The sequence below is a fragment of the Trypanosoma brucei genome, chromosome 3 (assembly GCF_000210295.1).
Source record: "Trypanosoma brucei gambiense DAL972 chromosome 3, complete sequence".
Taxonomy (NCBI): domain Eukaryota; phylum Euglenozoa; class Kinetoplastea; order Trypanosomatida; family Trypanosomatidae; genus Trypanosoma; species Trypanosoma brucei.
In genome coordinates, this window is record NC_026736.1 from 484765 (window position 1) to 508520 (window position 23756).

Genomic DNA, 23756 nt, shown 5'->3' on the forward strand with positions numbered 1-23756 from the left:
ACATTGGTCTTCTAGCGAAACCTGGTGGCACCGTCTACGAAAACGAGCTTGACTGGTCGGGAGGAGAAAGAGGGGGAAACTATAAATTTTATGTAATCCAAATCCCCTGCATCGAATATCGTCCCCCACACACACACCTCACCTCTAGTGAGATTCACTGAAACTGCCGTCAATGCTGGTTGTGTCCTCTTCCGTGCTTCCGCTAACCGACGTGGACGAGGAGGAAAGAACCCCACTGCAGCGGAAGCACCGGATGTAGTACACATTGCGTCGCACATCCATTCCTTCCGTCTCCATTCCAGGATAGTTCCGGTGGATGTGAAGAAAATTGACTCCATCGTTGTCAAGATCAAGGTAGTCCTTGTCAAGGCAATCGAAACAAAACGCTGCTGGGCACTCATAACACATAAATAGCGCCCCATCTGTTGTCGCAACCTTTTCGCAAAGGTCGCATCTGTGACGTGGGCACGTCCAATTCCGCGGGGCTGAAACACCCTCCGGTAGGACGCGCTCGTTAGCACACTCTGCATGATAGGCTTTCATGCACCAAGAACAATGGAAAAGAGGTTGTAATGGCCGCATCCCCTCCCCGCACACAAAGCACTCGTGGGTGACACCAATTGTCCCCCGAGCAACGCGACCGATGGGCTTTGCCGAAAGCATAGTTGATGCTCCTCCCGCCTCCATGCGCAAAATATCATCAACTATCGCATCGTCCTCGGTGTTGCTCTGATCTTGGGGGGAAACGAAAGGAACTTGAGCACTCTCCACACCCTCACCTGCACCGGAATCGATAACAACGGGGTCATCTTTTTTCATCCCCTGCTGTTCTTCAGTTAGTCCGTCGCGGTGATCCTTCGACCCGACACTCCAGTGTTCTTCCCTGTTCTCACCGCTTGTTGATGTCGAAAAAAGTTGTTGAATGTAACTACCCGGTATTTCTGTAGCTGAGTTATCATCACCCACTGCAGCGCCATCTACGACAAACTCGCCTAAGGAGAGCCTCCGCAAGGCGATGTCTTGAATACGCTCCTCAACTGTCTCTTTGCAACAAAGACGAAACACGCGGACGGTGCGCGTTTGCCCAATGCGGTGCGCCCTGTCAGCAGCCTGTCTGTCCATTTGCGGATTGAAGTTAGCGTCAAAGAGAATAACGATATCAGCGCCAGTAAGAGTTATCCCAACTCCCCCTGACATTGTGGAAATAAGGAACACAAACACTTTGGATGCCGGTCCGTTGAAACGCGCCATCGAGAGCTCACGCTCTACTCGCTGTGCACTGCCATCTATACGCTCATGACTGTAGTCACGCAGGATGCAAAGCCCTTGCAAAAGGTCCAGGACACATGTGAAGTTCGAGAAAATAAGACACCGGTGACCGTTCATATGGAATTCACGCAACATACGATCAAGCTCTATCATCTTCCCGCTTGGTGCTATGATCGATCTCTCATCTAGCGAAATACCACATGCCGACAGTCGGTCCTCCACTCTAGTAAGAGAGTCCCGTCCCTCCATGGTTAGCAGACGGAGCGCAAGTGGGTGACTGCAAATCACTCGTTGATGTGCCAAATGGTTCTGGAATACACCACCATCCTCCCTGAGAGCCCGTTCCGTCATTCTCAACAGCAGCGCCCGTTGTATTCTGGTAGGTTCCACCATAATGACTGGTTCGTCCACACGCGGGGGGATGCCAAGATCGGTGTTAGACTTCGTTCGCCGCAGCATAACGTGTTGCAGAAGCTTTGCACAGTTGTTTGCGGCCGAAATGGTATCACCACCGTTCCTCTCGTAGAGGGCGCAAAATGAGGGATAAAGGAACATCATTATACTCCACACCTCCTTCACAGAATTCTGAATCGGTGTGCCCGTCATGGCTAACCGGAAGCACGCTGTGATCCTCCGAGCCACATGAGAGATTGTCGCCGTGCTTTCCTTCAGCATGTGTGCCTCATCCACAACGGCAACCACCCACGACCGCTTACAAAAGAAACCCCGATCTCTACGTAAAATCGCGGGAGTAGTAACAAAAACGCCGCGCTTACTACCCCTTCCACCGCGGAGCATTGCTCGTTCTTTGCCGTCACCGTTGTAACTCACCACATGTAGCGTAGGTGCCCATCGGGACAACTCCCGCACCCAACCTGTGACGGTGTTGAGGGGCACCACAATTAGGTGAGGGCCACCAACGTTGTAAAGTGTCTTTAAACCGTTGAGGAACGCCGAAACTTGTGCCGTTTTCCCCAGACCCATGTCATCACCAAGAACGCTGGGCATTCCACTATGAAAACGATTTACCAAAAATTGGACTCCATCGAACTGGTATGGACGTAGCACGTACCCGTCAGGGGAATTCGTTGTTTCACGACTCAATATTTTTGGTGGAAGGAACTGAGATGACTGCACCCCGTCCTGGATCAAACGCATCGTCTTACTTGTGAAAAAGGGCTGGTAAGTACATGCCAGTTCCACATCTTTGGAAAGTTCCCAAAGAAACTGTTGCTCGAACCGTTCGGCCAATTCTTCTCGGTCGGCATTGGAAAGCTTTTCCCATAGGACATCGCCCAGTGACACCTGGTTCTGTTTCACCTTGTCGTCCACATCGGCAGAAACATTGGCCACATCATTTTCCTCCGACGTGACATCGGTCGAACTTTCTTGTCGAACTGGTGGGTCTTTAGGGCGGACAAAAACCTTGCCCCTGTCACCAAGAAGAAGCCGCAGCTCTTCCTCCTCTTCCTCCCCATCATCAGGAAGCAAGAGGACCTTCACGGGACTCGATGAAACAGTGGCAACATTCGTCCAATCCTCCTCTTCGGCAGCACCGACCAAGCTTGTTACATCATGGTCGCTCGCCCCCACATCCGCCACAGGTGTTTCCGCTTCGGAATTCAGTGCTGAGAAATCAACGAAGGTGCGGTTCCGTTTGAGACTCGCACGAGCCGGATTTCGGCTCTCTAGAAAGGCAGCAACGGGGTTCTCAAACTTCATCGGTGTGCCTGTGTGATAAATTCCCTGTCTTCTTGCAGTAAAACACCGACAAATCACCAATGAAAGGGTAAACGTTAGGTAGTAAAAAGTAGCGACGTGGATTCCAGTACAAAGATGCCCGCTTCAGACAAAACACTAGTGAACCCCCCTCACAGTTATTAAGGTTTCAAGATTTATTCAATCATAATTGAAGAATAACACAAATGTAGAAACGTTAAGTACGAATGACGTGGCGATAACACCGACTCACCACCCATTGGACATGTTCGAAAGACCGAGCGATTCACCACGCCATCACATTGCGCAAACACATAAACATGTTTGCGAAACAGGGTGCTACAATCAACATAATTTCCGATAAATTCTTCTTTGAAATAAAAGGTGTCCTCACGCAACGGCTTTCGGTACTGTATACTCTTCAGGACTACGCTCGCCTTCACTAAACCCGCTCGTCACCCAATTCGCCCTCCAGGGGTTACAAATACAGTCACTGCTTGGTCCCCAATGGCTATAGTTTACCATGTGCTAGTAGCGTTAAGTTCCTCACGTGTTGTAACACGACTCAGAACAAGTGTAATATCGTCTACCTTCCCACCCTTTGCATCTTCCACACCAAACTTCCTGAGCATCGACGCCCACGGCGTCTGCGCGCTTTCGTCAAGTGAAGTCTTATATGCGTCCTGTACAATGCGCTGAGCAACACGCTGTGGGTCCACATATGCAACCTTGTCGTTTGCAAATATGGGACCGAGTAAGAGGCCCACAAGCGGGACCCGCTCAAGTGCGCTCCCCTGCACATGGCCAATCCAGCCCGCGTCAGCTGCGAGGGATATGTTGAAGCGATTGTCAAAAAGACCATCCGTGCCAGTTATCACCACATCACCCCTCTGCACAGGGATCTTCTCTCGGGTCGCGTCACTCACGCGATCAGAAAAAGCACGGCCCTGCAAATGTGGAGGAAGTACAGCAAGTTGAAAAGGCGCATTGAACCCATGGACCTTCTCATGTACACGGTGCTGGACCTGCCTGTTCCGCACCACGAGCACGCCGCTGTCGCCCACATTGGCAACATCGAGGTAGTGTTCACCACTGTTGTCCTTCTGCAGCGCCACAACACATGCCGTACTACTTCCAGCCTTCACAGCCTTATCATGAAGCACCTTGTCGAAGGCAGATTGGAGAATCACCTCTGGGTTTAGCTCCTTGCGGTGGGTCTCAGAAAAGTGCTTGGCATTCTCCATAAGCGAGTTTGCAAAGTGTGAGGCGTCAACACCCTCGTCACGCCATCCTCCGACACCATCCGCAACACCGATAACTTTGTACGTGTTGGACACAAAAAAACTGTCCTCCCCACAGTCCAACTCGATAAAACTGGCACGCTTCCTCCATAACATGGATTGACGCCGTTTCCGCTCCTCCACATCACTACGATAATTCTGTGCAGGACTGGGCTTTGCTTTGCAGAAAGCCCATGTCTGAAGCACAAGTTCCTCATTGTCCCGCTCCTCTTCTGGGATGTCATCCGGTGGTGGGCCCCAATCCAAAGACTTCCCATTCACAGGTGTTTGTCCCGGTGTGGTGGTTACACTGCTTTGTCCTCCCATTACCCTAGTTCTACAACTTGAGAGACCAACATAAAATACTCATTGGAAGGGACGGATTAGAAAGAGCGAATGGAATGCGTACCACGCAGGAACTAACAACCATCAATTTTGTTAAACGGAAAAAAAAAATAAGATTTGGAGCCGGTGGATGCGCTCGCCGCTTTTAGTTTTGTTTATCTGTTTGTTTATTTGCAACCTTTCAAGGGTTAAAATGACCCGCACAACAGAGGGAAAGAAGGATCAACACGGAATATAAACAAAAACAGCAGCAAAAAGTAAGACCGTCTTGGAACGTCGCGGTTAACCGTCCCCCTCAGCCTCCAAAATGTAGAACCACAATATATGAACGCGAGGACAGCACCAACTTCCAATAAACTTGTCATACCGCCTGTGCCCAACACGCTGTAACCCTCTACTCTGACCTGTGGAATCAGGGTCCCAAATTATCGGGGTCGTCCGTAACCACGTCAGACTCCAGCACCCCCAAGGAGAGGAGGGCATTCTTCCCCATAGTTACGAACTCGGTGGGGCCAGACACAAAGGCTAAAGGGGGGGAAGTGCGGACAAACTCGCCCATAATTTCCTCAACGTCCCACAATGTCGGACGACGCCCACAAGTGGTATGAGGACGCAACAGGTGGTTTGACATTGCACTTGGGTCTTGTTTGGTGAGGTAACAATGAAATCGATACATGAAGCGATCGCCCTGATGGCTGCACCAACGAACAAGGTCATCACACCTTGGAAGGAGTGACTCCTTCCCATCCACGTGGAGATGAACAACCTGTATCATGGCAATATTCCCCTCATCCGTCGACACAGGCGATTGCGAACCGTCGAAGAGACGCTTAAGCAAAGCATACGGTGCGGTCAAGCCGATACCAGCGGAGAGAACAACAACACGTCCCTCCAATTCGAGCAACCGCCTGATGTTATGCGAGAGAGTAAAACGGCCGCCGACTAAAAGAAGAGGAAATCGCTGTTGCAGACCATTTTTAAGCATCCATGTGCTCCCTCCGCGGCTTCCTTTAGCTTCCTTAATGATCAAAGTGAAGAGACAACCCTCCTTGTCCGTCTCAACTACCGTCCACCGACGCCTTAGAAACCTGCCGGAGGGGCCACGGATAGGTAGTTCCAAGTCTACAAACTGCCCAGGTTGGGGGGAAAGATCCAAAACACTACGGCAACTACTGAAAAAGAACTCCTTTGTGCCATCACACACGTGCTCCGCTCGTGCACAATACACAACTTTGCCTTGCGTGAAGCCACATGGGAGCAATTGGCTTCCGGACAACCCAAGCATTCCCAAGACCTGCCCACTACGGAGGGAACTGTGAAAGGTTTTAGAACGAATACCGTCGTTGCTGATAGGCTTCGTCATGGGGCGATCCTTGTTCGCTAAAGCCATCTCGGCGTACGCATCACTGTCGAGAGCAGGACCAGAGGTGTTTAGCGTCACATACACTTCACCATGTTCAACCGTGACTGTATGAATGCGCTGCTTCCTCCCCTTGGATCGCACAACCTGCTTGCCATTTCTGTCGATAGTGCCCGATGGTGTCATTTGCAGCGCCCAGTAGAGACCCTCTCCAGTGTCTAAGGTAATGCGGTACTGATGCCACGGACAAACAATGCAGGGGTGGCCACCCATATCCTCAATATCGCCCTCAAGTAACGGCCCCCCATGGTGGTAACAGGCGTTGTCGATAGCATAAAATTGGTTGTTATAAAGGCACACAACAATATTCCGTTCGCCGCATTTAATAAGTTGTCGACTTTTATCTTTAAACAGATGGGCCGAACCGACGTGGATACGAACAGGCTCTCCCGTCATCGAACACTAATCCACCGCATCAAACTATTCTTAATTATATGAATCCTTGGGGTTTCCCTTCCTCTAAAATAAAAATTTCGAGTTCGGGCTAGCACCACAGGGGAGAAAAAGAACCTCAGCTAAAGCAACATTATCAGTGTGCAAGGAAAGCATGCCGGCGCACGCGTTCCTTCCAAAGACATACAACACACGCGCGCACACGTGGGTGTGAACAAATCTTTTACTTGAAAATGATATTTTTATTACCTCGTTTCGGTAAGCATCCAAAAAGAACCCACCTACGCCCCCTTCAATGAAAATTTCTGCTTCTCTGCGTTCTCCACCACACGCTCCCGGTGGAGCCCTTTCCGGCGACGAACCCGCTCAAGCAGCTGCTCTGCGATATTCTTCGTTGCCACTTCGGCTCCGTGCTCCTCAATCTCCTCGCGTGTGGTGGGCGTAAAGTACGGGTCTGCATCCAACACATTCCAGTGACTCATCTGTAACTGCGCTGTGGAGGCACCTTGAGTCACTACACGCAGCTCGTCCTGCAACCCGAATGCCTCGACTGCTGGAAGCAAGCAGCGGATGTAAAATAGGTCACTGCCCTCATTGGGGACCTCCTCTATAATGTCAGAACGCCGGCGACTCAGCGAACCGTATATTTTACCCTGAGTCGCACCGGAGGAGTAGACAGTGCACTCATAGACCGGCTCCACAAGTCGCCTTGAGTGCAGCTCCATCGCTGCACGACAGGCATCCCGAACACAAGGCAGTACCATCCCACCTGTGAGACTCGTAGAAGCCTCAACATTGATATCAGTTATCACAAACGCAATGTTGAACATTGGCTCCTGTGCCATGGGGCCGCTTTCTGCCGCTGCTTGGAATCCAGCTACAATCGAGTCTTTCCAGTGGTTGAATCTCTGCAACACCCCCAATGAATCTGTATGCTCACTGAAGTTCAGCAAGAGGGTAACACCAACAAACTTTAGCTTCTGTGGGCCGCAGGCAACAACGCCATGCTCGATTTCCTTTGACCACCGTTTGTTCGCGTTCAGTGCGCCCCCAATGCGTTGAATCACATGTCCAGCAGTACCACGATTCTTGTTGTCATCTTTTATTATATCCAGAACTTCCTGAGGCATACACCGAGCGTATAGCGTAACCGCAAACGCACCGTCGGGTGTGGTAGCAGTGTGCAGCTTCGGCTTAGCACTTGGGCCGGTGGCTACGATGGTCTCGCGGAACGAGACGATTGATTCGGACACCATCACCTCCACGCGCGCAAAAGTGTCGATCAGATCCCTCAGGCAGCGCTCCATGTGAACCTCCCCGGCGGTCCCGATCACGTGTTCCCCTGTCGGAAGTATGCTCACCTCTACTTGAGGATCCACCTTGTAGAGCAGCCGCAGTCCCTGCTGCAGCAGAAAGAGGTCTTTCGGATCCCGTGGAAACACAGAAGCTCGAACAATAGAGGTACTCGGCAGCACAAGGGGGTTTAGAGGTGGAACACCTTCTAGACTTGAGAGAGTAGCATATTTGGCAATGTAAGGCGTGAGCCCTCCGACACCGCAGAGGGTCCCGCTGCAAACCTCATCCGCTTCATCCAGCCCGGCTCCACGAAATAAAAACACCTTTCCCACGGTAGCCTCAACAACTTTGTCATCACTATGCACGTACATCTTCATCCCCGGACGAAGCCGACCACTGTAAACGCGGGCAAACCCAATAAACGCATCGTCATCATTTCCCTCCCTGCCAAGAGTAGTACCAACAAGGAACTGTGTGTCCACAAGTTTACAGACGTACACAACACAGGGAACATCGGGTGCGGGAGAGCAATTCATCAGAGCCTCACGAACAGCAGTTGGTGCTTCGTCGAAACGGGGGATGAGAAACCGTAACCGCCGCCGCTGCGCAGAAACAGGAGAGTCCAACTTTGAACACACAGTACTTAACACACACTTTGCCAGTGGCATCCACGAAGAGAGCAGTGCCTTTAACTTACCACGCTGACCCCGTCTCGGATTATTCCACAACTTCTCCGGTATGCCCAACTTAGCAGCCATGCTGAGCTGTTTCTCAGGCCCGTCATCCTTTTCATCGAGAAACACACTGTACAATTTCCATATCGGCTCTAGCATCAACTGCACTGCCAACGTCTGCTGTCCTGCCCGTCGCGGAGTCGTGTCCACGCCCTTCATTTGAGGTTTCAGATAGTACTCACCCCAAAGGTGCTTCTGGAGATCAGGTACACCTAATTTGCCTTCGTACAGACGGGAGAAAAACTCAGTAGAGAAGGCCCATCCATCGTGGCAGCTGGCAAAAAGTACATTCCCCTTCGTAGGGCAAAACCAGACATCGTCACTTGGGTCATCCCGTTCCTTCCCCGCTACACAATCCTCCTCCTGTATCTTTAATTGATTTGCAAACCCCGCCAGCGCAGCATTGCACGTCTCCACGATGGAGCGCATGCGGTAGTAAGCCTCCTCTGGACTCAGCTGCTGCACGGTGATGAGCAAATCCACCTTGTTCAGTACCAGACACATGGAGAGCCCCTCACGGTATGCGTGGCGCAAAATGCCGTTAGATTGCTGAGTCACACCATCTACCACATCCACAATAACAACAGCTCCATCGCACAGCCGCATAGCAGTGGAAACTTCACACGAGAAATCGATGTGTCCAGGTGAGTCGACCAAGTTCAAGAGGTGTTCGACACCTTCGTGTAGATGGCGCAGCACTACGGAGCTGGCCTTCATTGTGATACGACGCTCCTGCTCGTCTGGTCGAGAGTCAAGAAGACGAACTTCTCCAGCCAGCTGCGGCGAGAGGATGCCGTTGCTCGCGACAAGATAATCACTAAGTGTGGTTTTTCCATGATCTACATGAGCCACGACACAGAAATTACGTATCCTTTCAGGTTCCTGTCCAAGGCGTTGCAAGTGCTCAGTCGTTTCGAGATTCATTTCCTCTCGCCCTCCACACAGCTGACAGCAATACCAGCGCCGTCTTTTTTTTTTTTAATCTTTTCTTGGAACTGCTCAAACCGTTAAGTTGGCCGTATACATAAATGTATATGCACCTTCGGAAGCAAAACAGTTTGCCCTCACGGGACAAGTACAACAGAAGTCTCGTACACTGTGTGGAAAGTCGCCTTGTACTCACCACCACACTTGTCACTGTTATTGGGCCTCTCCTGTCCCTGCTGTCTCGGTCACTTCAACTAAATATGGAATTACGGTGCGAAAAAAAAAATTAGGAGAACTGGTCTCATTGATTTCAAACAAACAGTAAAGCGATAGCGAAACAACAGTGGTGACAACACAGAGACGGTGGATTCACAAACCATTATTTGTCCTGCCTCACGCCGCCAGGAGGAGTTTTCGCACTGCATCCTAAAGACAATCACTTCTTTTTCGATTATTTGCATCAGCCTGACCCTCCTCCACACACACATACACACACACATCCTCACTTCCTACCTTCCTGAGGGGGTCATTACCACACTTGTGACCATATGCCCATGCGTAAACTTGTATCGAAAAAAAAAAAAGACACACTGAACAAACAAGCCACTGGCATGCGAAAGGAGAAAATAAAGAAAGTGTGTTGTCGCCTCCCTCAGCACACAATGAAACCCACAACAGCATATTTCTATCCGGGATGAGCAGAATATGTAAACTGAGGACATGCACATGGCAAGCACCGCCACCCCTTTCTGATACTTTGATGTGTCTCTTTTTTGCATGTGAGTGTGTAATTACTCCTTTGCGGGCGTCCATACGCACGTATAAGCACACTGCGGCATCTACTCCCTAAACACCCCAACCTGGGCGCGCTACATAATAAAACAATTCATAAACAACACAGTTCACCAATAGGGTCTAGAAGAGCTCTGGCCGGCCCTTTGGCAACATAATCCAGTGCCCATCAGGACCGCTCAGTCCGCTGAAAGACTTCTCCTTTGGCATGAGGAAATATAAGTAGATGAACGCAACAAGGTATCCCAGCGTTTGAAAGTACTTTTTGCGTGATTGAATCTCCGTTAGTTCCGTTGACGAAACGTCCCAAGGCTTCTTGGTGTGACGCTGATAGTACTTTGCCTCCGGAGCTGGCAGCTTTTCGATATGCACATCCATGGGCTGGAAGTATGTCCACGCAAGGTACGAGTCATAAATAGCAGTGTTAGGTTCTTGAAATGGAGAAGACGAGCGCACACCGCGGTCATTCATTGGGAAAGCGTTCTGGATGTCGCACGTGTTCATACACTCGCCGCCCGTGGAGAATGTGGGGCCGTTGCCAACCAACGCCTTTCGCGTGGTGGCCATAGCGAACAATGGTGTTTTCCGCAACATTCCTCAATGTGACAATGTTGGAAAGGGGGGAACCAGGTGAAATGAAGAAGTAGAGAGAAAGAGGTACTCAACGCATTAATCACTCACATGACATCACAGACATCAGATCTATCACATACCGATTCGAAGGAAAGTAAAAACAGAGACCGCACGTTTTAGGAGGAGGAGATAGGCATATAGAGGTGAGTAGCGTCACAGATTTTTGCGCTTGCATTTGGTATCCGCTCCGCAATGGCCCAGTTGCACTAACCAAATACCTATCACCTCAAAAGGTCAGTAACATATTTAACCCACAACAGGAGGGGCACACGTACTGAGTCCATGTATCTCAACCCTCAGATGCGGTGAGTGTTGCCAGTGACAAAGCCCTCCCTACCAGTTCCTCAACATGTGAATCAGTTATTTTCTTCTCATCGTTGTCCTTGAGCAAGAATTCTACTTCCACCTCGTATCCGGTAGTGTGTTTGTCGCGAACTCGGGTGAGATCATAGCGAAACAAACCATCAGTCACGCTCAAGCGGTCCTTGTGGCGCGTGTACCCCCTCGTGGGAGCGAAATTAGGGCTGGGTAGCTCTCCTGTAATTTCAGTGCATGCAGAAAAGCGAATGTCGTATGCCCCAGATGGAACGGGAACATCCAAGACAAAAAGTCGCTCCTTTCTTATGCACGCGATGCATTCACTGGGCTTCCCAGAGGTGTAGGTGTAGCGCCATTGACCAAAGGAGACATCACGGGTAGTCGAACGGGTAACACTCCCTTCTTTACCCTTGTCAAGACAAAATTCCTCAATTCGCTTGTAATCTTCCTCGGCAACACCAGGCATCACCTCCGTCCTGGTTTTGCGTGCCCTTCGGCCCTTCCACTCGCGCTCTGAGGAAGTTGATCCAGACTTGTCACTCACTTCTGCGCGCCGGCACAGACGAGCTTCCAACTCCATATGCGTGTGGTCAAGGGACTGCAAACGCTGAAATAATTCCTCCACTATGGTTCGTTTCTCATCTGTCTTCGCTAGTACCTCACAGTCATCACGCCTCTCGTCATTTCGCTCGTTACGCTCTCTCTTTCGCCTTCGTTCCGTCGCTTCCATCATTCTATGGACTTTTCGCAAACTATTTGAGAAATTTGAGCGTTTGTAGGTATTAGGAGTTCAGTGAAGACAATCTTGGTATATTATTTTGTTGTTGCTATCTCGACCCTATCGTTACAACCCCGGTTCTCACCCTTCACCCCGGTACGCACAAACACGTACACCCAGCAGCAATAAAAAATCACATTGAAACGCACAGACACCGTTCTCATGAGTCACGCAGAAGAGCCCATTGCAACAAACATCCGTCTGCAATTAGACCACAGACCCACCCAGCTATCAGAGCCAACTTCAGGATCCCACCACCTCCTCCACCGGTATCATGGTGCTTCGGATTCCACCTCATGAAGTGCGAGAGCGCTTGCGACGCAGAAGGGGGCACTCTTCCCGCGTGTGCCCACCGTCATTACAATAACTGCAGAGCACATATGAAGTTGCATGGGCACGTCCCCGGCTCCCAACCGCGTGCGTTGCACCCTCTGCGTTTTGCCTCTCTAGAATCTCCCTCACCTGTATCTCGCGTTCGCGCTCTCTCTCTTCCGTTGTCTTACAAGCCTCAGCAACCAGCTTCTCAACCTCCACCATCAAGTTCTTCGCTTCGCCGTGACTGGGATCCAGCTCAAGGCAACGCCGCAGTGCTGTGCAAGACTCTTGTGGACGCTTCAGCTGATGCTGTGCGCATCCCACTCGAAAGAATGCCCTCGCGTACGTCGGATGTACCTCTATAGCTCTCATTCCATCCTTCAGCGATTCCGACCAGCGGCCAGCACGAGCATAAGCAGCACTTCGATTACATAGTAAAACAGCCATATCTGCCGCTATGCTACCACCGCCATTCCCCCTGTTACTCTCCCCATTTGAGGCACATTTTGTATGAAGTTCAATCGCTTTGGAGAAGTGCCGCACAGCACTCAAATACTCGCCCTTCGTCATGGCTTCCTTTCCCTGCTCGATACCCTTGCGATAGTAGTAAGAGTCAAGGGTGTCCTTCGATGCGACACCTCGACCACTGCGCATCAGCTCTAACACTAGCTGATGTTGTTCCTTATACAAAATAGTGTTAGGGTCCAACTCGTAGGCACGAGCATAGTGTCGCGAGGCCTCCTCGTAGTGCTTGAGCCCGTGGTAGGCTGCTGCCATTCGCCCATGAACTTTGCTGTTGCGGTCGTCCATCTGAAGGGCCTCCTTTGCAGCACTAAGTGCTTCAGCGAATTGTTCTCGCGCAGCATAACAGGCGCTCATATTAGAAAATGCCCGTATCTTTTGTGCCACTGTGATGTGCTCGTCGGAGCTAATCGTCTTGTACAAACCAATGGCGGCGATATGATTTCCTTCACGCACAAGGGATGCCGCCTTGACAAAGTTCTCCTCTAACGCTGCATTGGCCATTGTACCCAATAAACTTCCTCACATATACAAAAAAAAAAGTCTCCTCAGAGACAATTAATGTGACAAAAAGGGGGAGAGATGTCCTCAAAGGTCGTTGAGAAGAGGGAAGAAAAAACAGAATGCGCCACCAAAATGGCAATAGGATGTTTCAGCAGCACACGCCCATATGGGAAAATTATAATAGTATTTGAATGTGGTGCGCGGCTAAGAGTTGCAGGCAGATCGAGAAAACATCTCATCAATACAGACTGCAAGGAACCCCAACTACCTTTCAGCAACCACCTCCACAACCGGAACAGCTCAACACCAAGTAACTCTTTAAGTGAACACTCCACCAGGCGCAAATTTTTTAATCAAACAAATCCCCTGAACCATGGAGAACCTCCACCCTCACATAGCAACTGGAGGGCAGCACGAGTCAGAGTTGTCACCACAAAAGGAAGTGAGGCATTTACACCTCGAATGAAATATCAGTCCTCACGCACGCCCAAAACGCAAAATGTCAATATAACAGCTAGAGTAGCGATAATAATTCTATGAAAGCACAGCTACAAGAGACTAATAGCAGTCAACGCAGATATCAACAATGTGAAGATACACGTACGAAGACAAACAATGGCGCACGCAAATCGAATTAAAAAGACCTCCGAATGGGAGGCTGCTATTAAGCGACGATCGACAGAAACAGCGAACGCACCGGTTTAATTTTACACTTCGTGTTCGCTCAAGCAGTACGGTTGTACACACGCAAAAGATCCCGTTGCTTCAAGGGTAACATATCTATCATTTCGCGAGACAGCTGAACTTCCTTCTCCGTTTCATCCTCCATAGGGTTTGCAGATGCAAAATCAACGGCCTTTTGAAACATTTGAATGGCAACCGAGATATTCTCGAACTCCTCTCTGGGATTTTTAAAAACAAATTTTAGCTGCAGCTGGGCAAGTCGCATAGCCGCCCTGAAAAATGGCATCCTGGACTCCGATTCGAGTACCTCAGGTACCACCCCTGATTTTGGATCTTTCCATGTATCACAGAAACGCCTGTAGAAGGACTGATTGACCCTAACGAGGGCGTTCAGGTTCTTGTCACTCAACGGTTTCTCACCCTCCACAGGGTCGCTTCTCTGACGGATGCGCAGCTCAACTACTTCCTCATGAATGACGCCGAGGTCAAATAACAGTTGCCTCACCAGTGTCGGGTACGCCTTGAAACTAAGGTCATCTGGGAATTTCTCTAGTAGTGTCACGCGACGCTGATGCATAGCAATAATACGATCACGGCCCGTCTCGAAATGAATAAGCACCTCATACAAACGCGCCTTGTCCTTCATGATCTCGATGTGCTCAGTGCAGCACCCATCGTACACATAAAATTTAAGAGCTTCATTAAACCAGTTGGTCGCAGTTTTGAAACATTCACGGGCGTCGTCAAAAGTTTCGATAATAGGAGGGAATTCTGGTGGGGGGATGTCAAGGGGAAAATCTTCCCACCAGCCCTCCAATTCGTCCGGTAGGGGGGCACGTGAAGCACAACCACGCTTGACATCAGCATAGTGCTGCAGGCGATGCAAGTAGAACCTTCCGTGTGCCCACGCCACAACACCGAGGGTCTCCTCAGTTGGATTTTCCTTCGGCATTACGAAACGACCAGCACTGAGGCAGTGTAGCGCTTTACCGTAGTCGTAGTAACTACTGTAAAATGCACTCAGATGCAGGGCGTTCGTAGCCCAGTCCTTCTTGGAGAACTCCATCTTGTTGAGTAGCTGACTGTACAGCGTTCTGTGGCAGTAACGCGAAGCCATCGCTGTCATCTGCGATGCTGAATAAACCTGCGCCAAAAAGAAAAGTGTAGATGTAAATGCCGTATCCATTTCGTACCTTGCAGTGTATATTGTCAGTGCATCTGTAGATATGCTTTCGCGGTCAAGCCCGCCGCTTTCTTTAACAGGAACTTGTTGCATCACGCAACTTCCAGGTAACGATTCAAACCACTTGTTCCAATTGTTATATCCCTTTTCGGCAACATGAAGAACCTGCTTGGCATCGTTGAGACGCAATGTCGCATCCCGATTAGAGAAGTAGAGCCCTAGTGCATTATGAACCCGCAGAAACTCAGTTGCGAATGCAAAACGGTGGGTCGCGTCTATGTAAGGTGCCTCGTTCTGCAGTATTAACTCTATTGGGTGGGGTGTGATGTTCTCAACATCGGCCAACAGTTCCTCCTTAGCACCGGAAAGAGTAACAGAGTATGCCTTGCGCAGCTCTGTCATGCCCTCCTCTTCTTCCGATGTTTCCAACATGTTTAAACCAATGAATATACCACACCGGCAAACTTGACTAAGCGCAGTAAAACTAGGCGACTCTCTGTATGCATTCACAACAGAGTCCCTTAATGATTGCATTTGGCTCCTGGCCGTGAACTTGGGCTCTAGAACGTTACGCCTCGGTCCCTCCTCTTCACTTAGTTTTACGATGGCATCGTATGACAACGTGAACGCAGTGTGGTCCATCTAAGAAAGTAGAGGTGTAAAAATTAAATTTCTTCCCCTGTCACAGATGCCAAAAGGTTCAGAAGCAATGTCAAGGATGTCAGCTGTAGGCAATAGGGGCTCAGTGGGTTAGCCCCAGGAGTGTATAAAACGCCAACCTTCAGAAAAGCAGCTAAACAAAGTAAATCAAAACAGAAATGGAGGGGCACATACTCGAGTTCAACAACCTACTATTCCGCCAACAGCGGAAAGACGTGAATCTTTAAGTTACCACCAAACAAATAAAAGCTAACCTTACTATGGGAAGAAATGCACTTCACATAAAGTTGTCATCACCATCGGGAACGTTGGCAGCACCACCCTCATCCCCTATGGTGTCCAATCCCAGTGCATCTCCTGCTGAAGAGCCACCCTTTGCGGATGCCCCTTCCTTCCCCGGTTGCTCCCGCTTGTCACCCTTTGTTTGCTTCATTTTTCCTTCACAAACCTTACTTGCGTTTGATACCTTGTCCTTAATGGTCCTGAGGGTGTCAAGGGCGTTGCCTGACTTAAACTCACGGGCTATATCACGGAAAACGACAGAAAGGATTGAGTTGAAGTGTGGAGACTCAGAAAAGCTAAGAAGGCGGTCAGCCAATACGACACCGAGCGCCTCCGCCTCCGCGGCAGTGTTGACGGGCATGTCAGCGATGAGCTTTACGGCGTTCTCACTGTCTTTTACCACATTCAGGGCTTCCCCGGCACTGCTTGCCGTGCTTTTCATATCTTCAAGAGCCCTTGCAACGTCAGCGGGTAATAGCTCCTCCTCTTCAGTTCGTGCAGAAGCTCTGGCACGTCTTCGCTGCCTTTCCTTCTCCAGTAGGGCTTGTTGTTCTCGCAGTTTTCGCTTAAGGGCTTCCTCCTCGGCAGCTTCTCCTTGCTGGGCTTCAACCTCCCAGTCATCAGCAGCGTCGTCATACTCATGGTAGTCCTCCTCCATGGCTATAAGAAGCTAGTTTACCTTTATTTAAAAAAATCCCTGGCGCACGCCAGACGTTAAGTGGAATTCAAAAGTATCAAGTACAGCCACATACGCGTGCTTCACAGCACCATCACCATAAATTGAGAATAAAGAATAGTGTCGGGAACAGAAATAAACTTTAAGTGGTCGTTCATTTATTTCCTTCCGATTCTGACGCAGGCGAAATACTCATTTCTTTTTTTCGGTAAATGCCCTTCCCTTTTTAGACAAAAAAAAACATCTCACTCAACGAGGAGTCGAACAGACGCATCACGTATCGTATAGAAATGTGCAAAGAAACATAATCGCTATTTACTCCCGCTTACTCAGAGAGTGAAGAACTGCACAGCGAAGAAGAGTGGACCGCGTGCTGACAGTCCCACCACAGAAAACAATCCTATGCTGAGCTCTTTTTGTTGTTGCCGTTGAGGACTTGTAGCGGTAACATGACTTGAAATTGTGAATCAGTGTGTGTACGTCGCTACGTACATTTAGCACTGACGGATCATGAGTTCCCTCATCCAAGACGTGTCTCGCCCCTCCTCCATGTACAACCACGGTTTCCCACTCTCCCCCACACCCGTCCTTCTTTACCAAACGTTCCCCTTCCTCGATTTTTCTTTAACCCCACAAACCCAAGGGAAAAGAAAAAACGCTGCTCACACGTGCCGTTCATTGCTTTATTTGCTTTAATGCCCCCCCCTTTTACGTTCAACAAAACATACTCCGTCTCGCTCACATTGCCCGAACCCTTAGACGTCACAAGGGGGGAAATTGTACCAAATTTCCCCTCAAGTTCCTACTGTATAAACAAATAAACGGAAAAGGAAAAAAGCGATATTGCGCTTTAGATTGCCCTCTTTTTCATTAACTCAGCCATCAGCGCCCCGAGCTGAGCGGGTGAATGGGCCACAACGGCACCTGCAGCTTCAAGTGCTTCCATCTTTCCTTTCGCAGTCCCCTGCCCACCAGAGACAACAGCCCCAGCGTGACCCATTCTGCGTCCTGGGGGGGCAGTGGCACCGCCAATGAAAGTAACCAAAGGTTTCTTGATGGGATGATTCTTTATGAATTCTGCAGCCTCTTCCTCAGCAGTACCACCGATCTCACCAATGAGAATGATACCTTCAGTTCCAGGATCTTCCAGATACAACTTAACGCAGTCGATCATGTTGGTACCGTTGAACGGATCGCCACCAATTCCCACGCACAACGACTGTCCAAGGTTGACGGCTGTTGTTTGGGCAACAGCCTCGTAAGTAAGGGTGCCACTTCGGGAAACCACACCAATGCAGCCCTTCTTGTGGATGTGGCCAGGCATAATACCAATCTTGCACTCCTCCGGGCGGATAATACCCGGACAGTTAGGACCTATCAGCCGGGTCTTGTTCTGGGAGAGAAGCATAGATTTTACGCGGAGCATATCCCACTGCGGAATCCCTTCAGTGATAACAACAACCAGGGGAACTTCGGCAACCAAAGCCTCCTCCACTGCTGCAGCGCAGTGAGGGGCAGGGACATAAATAACAGTAGCGTCGGCCCCAGTGTTTTTCACTGCCTCAGCAACCGTACCAAAGACAGGCAGGTTAAGGTAGGTCGAACCCGCTTTCTTAGGGTTCACTCCGCCCACCATTTTGGTGCCATAAGCAATCGCCTGCTCAGTGTGGTATGTGCCGTGCTTCCCCGTTATACCTTGGCATATGACCTTAGTGTTTTGGTTAATCCACAAGCGGCGAACTGTCCTTGAGATCATTTCAAATAATGTTTAACTTTAGTCACCTGAGAACACTTAAAGCGAACAAAGAAAATATGTCGTATACATTGTTGTGGGCATGTTAATAATCATTATTCACAATTACTTACAGGGAAAACATTGACCATCCTCTATCATGGAGGCAGAAAACAATAACAACTAGCTTAGGTATGTCTGTATCAGACGAAAATAATGCGCCACGACGTGTGGTTATAATCTTGCACAACAATATATGTATATGTGTGTAGGAAGAAGCCGGAAAGTGATCAATATGACGAAAGAAAGGGAATAACCGCAACGTAATCAAGCGTTGAAAAGCGAGAGAAATTAAGAAGTAAAAACTCAACACAGCTTCCACTCAACCAACTCCAAGTCTACTACATCGGCATTTTCACCGATTCCCCTCACTTTTAAACCCCAATAGAGATCTTAACTGTCGGACGCGCCACCGTTTGATGAGGGAACGCCGCGGGTAATCTAATGTCCTTCTTTTGCGCAAGCACGGTGGGTGGAGGAAGCTCGAATGAATCTTCGGTTGCATTTGTGCGGTGCACCAAAGAGTTGATTTTTCGACATCGCTCAATATTTCTTTGAACAAAAATGCGGCAATCATCAACTAGTTCATCACCCCGAAATGGCAGCTTTTTTTTCTGTAAACCAGATGTCCTTTTTTCGGTGATGGCATTCGCCGCCAACAAATCAGACTGATTCGCAAACCACAAACCGCCGGCAGGGTTGCTATCAAACAAACCACTGGAGGCATACGAGTACGTTAACGACTTGAACACATCAACCTTCAGCTTCACAAACGTCAGAACTTCATTGAATATGTTGTGATCGACTGCAACGCAGTTCAGGCCTACTTTATGAGCCTCTTCGTATATTTTAAAGGTTTGATGGAGGAGTCTCACGGTAAGCATCTTTCCTTCACTTTGTCCGTTTTCAGTGGATCTTGCTGACCCTATCTCTTGCGCTTGACCTATGGCAACAAGGTGACAAAACTCCAAAACAGATGCCGAGACGTCCCCGGGTCTGGCGAGTCGTACGTCACCAACTACGTATAATTCCATGTCATCAGAGATATCCTTGACAAGACAAAAATATCCGGCAGCTTGTAAAAGATAATGGTAGCATTCCTTTTGAAGGGCAGATGCGTGACCATGCGCCGATTGCCAACATACTAACCGTTCGCTCACATTCACCAGAATAACCCCGACGTTAAAGTACATGTTCTGTAAATCATAACGAAAGTCGTCAAAGTAAATAGTCTCTTGTGGTGAAAGGCACGGAGTCCAACAATAATAATATCCATCTGCTAGGACGGGGTAGTGGTAGAGCAAGGCAGCCAGTTCCTTCGCATAGTCATTGACAGCATCGACAACACAGTTGATCAACTTCTCACGCTCCTCAAAATTCTTCCAAAACCCAGTCGCATAATTATTGCTCTGCTTGAACTGGTCACGAACCCAGCCAAACTTCGCAATGCACTCAGCTCTCCTTAACTCAAAACTCCTTTTCACGTTAGGAGGTATACTCTTCCAATTTGCATCAACTTTTTCACTAGGACCAACGGACTCCTTCAAGGCAAAAGTGACAAACCTAAGTAACATCAACACACTGATCTGCTGTTCTCAGCAGCGTTCCCAGGGGAGTCACACAAGTATGGGGAAAGTGCAAGCAATTTACCGTTCAAAACTATACATGCACATGAGCAGTGAGACAACCAATAAAAAAAATGATAGCAACTGTCACAAAAAATAAGGAAGTCGTGCAGACGTTTGTCAAAGACATGCGGACGACAAATGCGCTATGTTCTCCTTATCCAAAACAGCTAGACACTCCGACAACAGCATTTCCATATCTTTGAAATATTCACCTTGCTCGCTGACTAGATTGGACACGGGGTTGTACTGGAGATATTCATCAACATCAGTACAGTCACCGGTAGGAAGGGTAGTTGCCCCTGACACGCATTTCTGAACTAAGGAAGGATCATCGGTATTAGGCACACACTCACACCGGTTCTCTAAAAGTGGCGATGTATGCTTCACGTAATATCCACGCATCTCGCTAAGTGCCAGCATGACCACTTCATTGCGTGAAACATGTTCCTCATCCCATAGGAAGTTACGAACCTCCGTCTCCTGTTGAATTAACCGAGTAACCGAATTATCGACCCGAATATCGTTGAGTCCTTGCTCCAGGATTCTTCGTGACGCTGCGAGATCCGCCAACTGCGTTGCAACCTTGTGAACGTTGGTACGGCAGCGGTCCAAGCGAACTGCCAAACATTCTAGCAATCTTTCCATATACTCTGATTTCTCTGCGAAATTTTTCGTCACATCTTTTATGCCCCGTTTAACCGATACTAGCGTCGTGTCAGGTTCAGTCTGCGTGGATGAAGAAAATGTGAAACATTCCGTCTGCGTATCACGGTTTGTAGGTTGTTGAGCGCACTGAATCCCAACATCTTTCAGATATATGGAATGTTGCACACCTTTACTGAAGATTTTTGACTCTGTTTGGATAGATTTGGAAAACGAGCTTGGCGGGGCCACCACGGGTTTCCCCTCTATGCTGGGTTGTTGCAACTTATCCTTCCTTGGGTAGCCTTCTATGGACGCTATTACCTCATCGGCGATAGCCAATATACTTTCGGTCTCCCTCTTCACGGTCATTACGCCTTCGGGAAGAAAACCAACATATGATAGCAGAATTTTCTCTCACTTAGTTAAAAGAAAGCATGCACAGGATATTTCCATTTGTGCCACGTTGTAACAAAAGCAGAAGGTCGTCATAATCCTCTTTTACGAAGATAATCAAAATAAATCCCAATAATAACAATTCGGTGCCACAGTAAAATCAGACAGTTCATGAACTCTGCTTCATCCCACTATAATATGTCCTCCCAAAATACCCCTTTGGCCGAGCTTCGTAACGCGGTGCCAAGTTTTGTAGTGGCTGCATCTCCATCTCTTTGTATGGACTACGCTTCACATCTTCCGCTGTTATTTCGTCCACAGTCCAATCCCTGGGTCTCTCATCGTCCCTGTGTAGCAAATGGTCGTTCTGTTCAATTGCGTCAATTTGTGATTGCTCTGTTATACCATATTCTCCTAACGTCTTTTGTGGGTCCAATTCTTTCCCATCGATAGCAAGATGAAAGGACGAAACACAAAGATAGGGAGACTGATTCTCAACGATAACAAGATCCTTTACTTGTGCGATAGTACTGTCTTTCGGAGCCATAATCTGAACAACCTGCATACGCTGCTCCCAGCCAGATGTAACCCAGGTAAATATTTTGAACCTTATTCTTAATGGAATTAGGTGCTGCACCCTCGGGTCGTCAGTTACTGCCCGCCAATAGTGCCTGTCAGTATCATGAAGAATAGACTCTAAGCTCCCCGAATAAAAGCGCGTATCTCCAGGTGTCGCTGCTCGGATGGGTCCAGGATATGTCGTGGACTCTTCAAACCGTTTTCGGGCTTCAAACGCCTCCTGCTGGTAGTGTCCAAGAAGTCCTGCCTTCAACAGAGAAAGGGCGCCGCGCCTCATCTGCCGGCAGACAGCCCGATAACAAACTTTTGTGAAAGCGAGTGAAAATTTAAAAAGGCAGGTTTTTTTCTTTTTAATGAGACACAGCGGTATATTGCAAGGCGTAAGCAATCCCCTACCCCCCCCCCCATCTTAACAGGTGGAGTGTGCAGCTATATACACGCACACATATGTGCATATCCATGCCCGAAAAAGGCAAATAATCCTAGAGTCGCGGGCGCGCACGAAGAAACAGGTCTGGAAGCTTCCAAAACAACGTGCCAGTAGACAGCATACAATAGAGCAACAAAACGATAGCAGACAACTCTACACGTTGTCTTCAAGGAAGGTTTCCACACTTCTGCAAAGCAGACAAGAGGAAATCGAAAGTGACAGGACCGAAAAGGGTTAATAAACCCAAAACACCAGTACAGCCAGCCCACCCACTGTCCGCCAAAACAGGACCACTGTCTAATGAAATTTAGACATCTGCAGACCCTCAGAAAACTACGGCCCCAAATTCCTCAGTAGTAGATGCGACCTTTTATCCCCGAAATAAATTTAAAAAGTGGAGGATAGCGCATACAATACTTACCATTTCCCCCAGCCAAACTTCCCGATGCGAAAGTCTGAGGACCCGCAGGGAACGGCACTGCACTCTGTCCTCTTTCTCAAAATGAAGGACGGAACAAGATGTTAGTAGACAGAATGATAGTTGTCCGGTTCTGTGGCTTTTCGGGAAACCGATAAATGACATTATTGAAGGAATGGCAGGATGATTTGAAAAATCGACCGTAAAAAAAAACCACTGAGACATATGGCGTTCGAAAGCTGGCCATCGCGGAACGACCGCAAGGCAGTGCGACTATACAGATGTCGGGGTGCTGCCACTAAACCTAAGAAACGCTACAGCATCTGCGAAAAGAAAGGGAATGAAAAGGCCAGAACTGTTAGCCCTCATGCCAAAGGTTGCGGTTGACCCTAGAAACATCTTAGCTTAGGGGGGCCAAGGTTCGGCACTGCACTCAACCGCCATCAGCCACAGCTGCATATGTTTTGTTGGTTATTTAAGCCTAGTGGTGCGTGTCGCAAAACCCTTTTAGGCTTCCAGCTTCCATTGCCTGGGATATGCCCCTTATTTCTGAGAAGCGTGGCGCGAGTCTGGAAACATTCCCAAATAATCGACAACCGCAAGACGACGTGCACAACATCCGTCTGCTGAGCGAGAGTGTGATTATAATGAAGAGGGCGGGCCAAATAACTCTGCCTGTGGAATCGCCCCCATGGAAGCCTCCTAGGGTGCCAGCGTCCCTCCAACGTCGACCCGTTCTACGTTTGTTGTCTTTTTTTTCCTGGTTGGCAGCCGCGATTTTAGTTGCGTTTTCACATACGCTGAACGGCGGCAATGCAAGTGCAATGGCCAAGCGTCCGGATACACACAACTCTGTTTAATTACTTACAATCACCGTTCATGTAATACCGTTTTGTTTTTTTTTTTTTGTGGGGAGAGGGTAACGGCCCACAGCGACTCGAACCCGCAGCGCATGTTTGCACTTGCCTATCACAGTTTGCGCGTGTTTTGGTGTTGCCCGCGACACTCCATTTGCCTTGTCCGACAGTTCCTTGAACAAACTAGGCGTTTGGGGGCGAGATATTCTCAGGACGGTCCCTTCTAGCATGCAAGATTGCCCGTCCAAGCTTGACGGCGAGCCGGTGCAGCTTTCCCCTCCAGC

The 23756-nt window shown here is 49.0% G+C and overlaps 16 protein-coding genes across 16 annotated transcripts; 2 read left to right on the forward strand and 14 right to left on the reverse strand.

Annotated features, from left to right (window-relative positions):
• Positions 1-144: 144 nt before the first annotated feature.
• Positions 145-2991, reverse strand: TbgDal_III2090 (transcription activator, putative; the record flags this gene model as incomplete). Its single annotated transcript, XM_011773862.1, has 1 exon — positions 145-2991. The coding sequence occupies one exon, from the start codon at positions 2989-2991 to the stop codon at positions 145-147; it is 2847 nt and encodes a 948-aa protein (XP_011772164.1).
• Positions 2992-3506: 515 nt separating this feature from the next.
• Positions 3507-4595, reverse strand: TbgDal_III2100 (protein phosphatase 2C, putative; the record flags this gene model as incomplete). Its single annotated transcript, XM_011773863.1, has 1 exon — positions 3507-4595. One exon carries the CDS (start codon positions 4593-4595, stop codon positions 3507-3509), a length of 1089 nt encoding a protein of 362 aa, XP_011772165.1.
• Positions 4596-5025: 430 nt separating this feature from the next.
• On the reverse strand, positions 5026-6429 carry TbgDal_III2110 (hypothetical protein, conserved; the record flags this gene model as incomplete). The annotated part of the gene is made up of 1 exon (XM_011773864.1): positions 5026-6429. One exon carries the CDS (start codon positions 6427-6429, stop codon positions 5026-5028), a length of 1404 nt encoding a protein of 467 aa, XP_011772166.1.
• A 278-nt stretch (positions 6430-6707) lies between these two features.
• TbgDal_III2120 (translation elongation factor EF-2, putative) lies at positions 6708-9380 on the reverse strand (the record flags this gene model as incomplete). The annotated part of the gene is made up of 1 exon (XM_011773865.1): positions 6708-9380. The coding sequence occupies one exon, from the start codon at positions 9378-9380 to the stop codon at positions 6708-6710; it is 2673 nt and encodes an 890-aa protein (XP_011772167.1).
• Positions 9381-9809: 429 nt separating this feature from the next.
• TbgDal_III2130 (hypothetical protein, unlikely) lies at positions 9810-10196 on the reverse strand (the record flags this gene model as incomplete). The annotated part of the gene is made up of 1 exon (XM_011773866.1): positions 9810-10196. One exon carries the CDS (start codon positions 10194-10196, stop codon positions 9810-9812), a length of 387 nt encoding a protein of 128 aa, XP_011772168.1.
• A 102-nt stretch (positions 10197-10298) lies between these two features.
• Positions 10299-10769, reverse strand: TbgDal_III2140 (hypothetical protein, conserved; the record flags this gene model as incomplete). Its single annotated transcript, XM_011773867.1, has 1 exon — positions 10299-10769. The coding sequence occupies one exon, from the start codon at positions 10767-10769 to the stop codon at positions 10299-10301; it is 471 nt and encodes a 156-aa protein (XP_011772169.1).
• Positions 10770-11097: 328 nt separating this feature from the next.
• On the reverse strand, positions 11098-11859 carry TbgDal_III2150 (hypothetical protein, conserved; the record flags this gene model as incomplete). Its single annotated transcript, XM_011773868.1, has 1 exon — positions 11098-11859. The coding sequence occupies one exon, from the start codon at positions 11857-11859 to the stop codon at positions 11098-11100; it is 762 nt and encodes a 253-aa protein (XP_011772170.1).
• A 339-nt stretch (positions 11860-12198) lies between these two features.
• TbgDal_III2160 (hypothetical protein, conserved) lies at positions 12199-13245 on the reverse strand (the record flags this gene model as incomplete). The annotated part of the gene is made up of 1 exon (XM_011773869.1): positions 12199-13245. The coding sequence occupies one exon, from the start codon at positions 13243-13245 to the stop codon at positions 12199-12201; it is 1047 nt and encodes a 348-aa protein (XP_011772171.1).
• Positions 13246-13323: 78 nt separating this feature from the next.
• TbgDal_III2170 (hypothetical protein, unlikely) lies at positions 13324-13785 on the forward strand (the record flags this gene model as incomplete). Its single annotated transcript, XM_011773870.1, has 1 exon — positions 13324-13785. The coding sequence occupies one exon, from the start codon at positions 13324-13326 to the stop codon at positions 13783-13785; it is 462 nt and encodes a 153-aa protein (XP_011772172.1).
• A 184-nt stretch (positions 13786-13969) lies between these two features.
• Positions 13970-15646, reverse strand: TbgDal_III2180 (hypothetical protein, conserved; the record flags this gene model as incomplete). Its single annotated transcript, XM_011773871.1, has 1 exon — positions 13970-15646. One exon carries the CDS (start codon positions 15644-15646, stop codon positions 13970-13972), a length of 1677 nt encoding a protein of 558 aa, XP_011772173.1.
• Positions 15647-16049: 403 nt separating this feature from the next.
• TbgDal_III2190 (hypothetical protein, conserved) lies at positions 16050-16712 on the reverse strand (the record flags this gene model as incomplete). Its single annotated transcript, XM_011773872.1, has 1 exon — positions 16050-16712. The coding sequence occupies one exon, from the start codon at positions 16710-16712 to the stop codon at positions 16050-16052; it is 663 nt and encodes a 220-aa protein (XP_011772174.1).
• Positions 16713-17580: 868 nt separating this feature from the next.
• On the reverse strand, positions 17581-18486 carry TbgDal_III2200 (succinyl-CoA synthetase alpha subunit, putative; the record flags this gene model as incomplete). Its single annotated transcript, XM_011773873.1, has 1 exon — positions 17581-18486. The coding sequence occupies one exon, from the start codon at positions 18484-18486 to the stop codon at positions 17581-17583; it is 906 nt and encodes a 301-aa protein (XP_011772175.1).
• A 410-nt stretch (positions 18487-18896) lies between these two features.
• On the reverse strand, positions 18897-20096 carry TbgDal_III2210 (hypothetical protein, conserved; the record flags this gene model as incomplete). Its single annotated transcript, XM_011773874.1, has 1 exon — positions 18897-20096. The coding sequence occupies one exon, from the start codon at positions 20094-20096 to the stop codon at positions 18897-18899; it is 1200 nt and encodes a 399-aa protein (XP_011772176.1).
• Positions 20097-20267: 171 nt separating this feature from the next.
• Positions 20268-21164, reverse strand: TbgDal_III2220 (hypothetical protein, conserved; the record flags this gene model as incomplete). Its single annotated transcript, XM_011773875.1, has 1 exon — positions 20268-21164. One exon carries the CDS (start codon positions 21162-21164, stop codon positions 20268-20270), a length of 897 nt encoding a protein of 298 aa, XP_011772177.1.
• A 193-nt stretch (positions 21165-21357) lies between these two features.
• TbgDal_III2230 (hypothetical protein, conserved) lies at positions 21358-22044 on the reverse strand (the record flags this gene model as incomplete). Its single annotated transcript, XM_011773876.1, has 1 exon — positions 21358-22044. The coding sequence occupies one exon, from the start codon at positions 22042-22044 to the stop codon at positions 21358-21360; it is 687 nt and encodes a 228-aa protein (XP_011772178.1).
• Positions 22045-23151: 1107 nt separating this feature from the next.
• On the forward strand, positions 23152-23475 carry TbgDal_III2240 (hypothetical protein, unlikely; the record flags this gene model as incomplete). The annotated part of the gene is made up of 1 exon (XM_011773877.1): positions 23152-23475. The coding sequence occupies one exon, from the start codon at positions 23152-23154 to the stop codon at positions 23473-23475; it is 324 nt and encodes a 107-aa protein (XP_011772179.1).
• Positions 23476-23756: the final 281 nt, after the last annotated feature.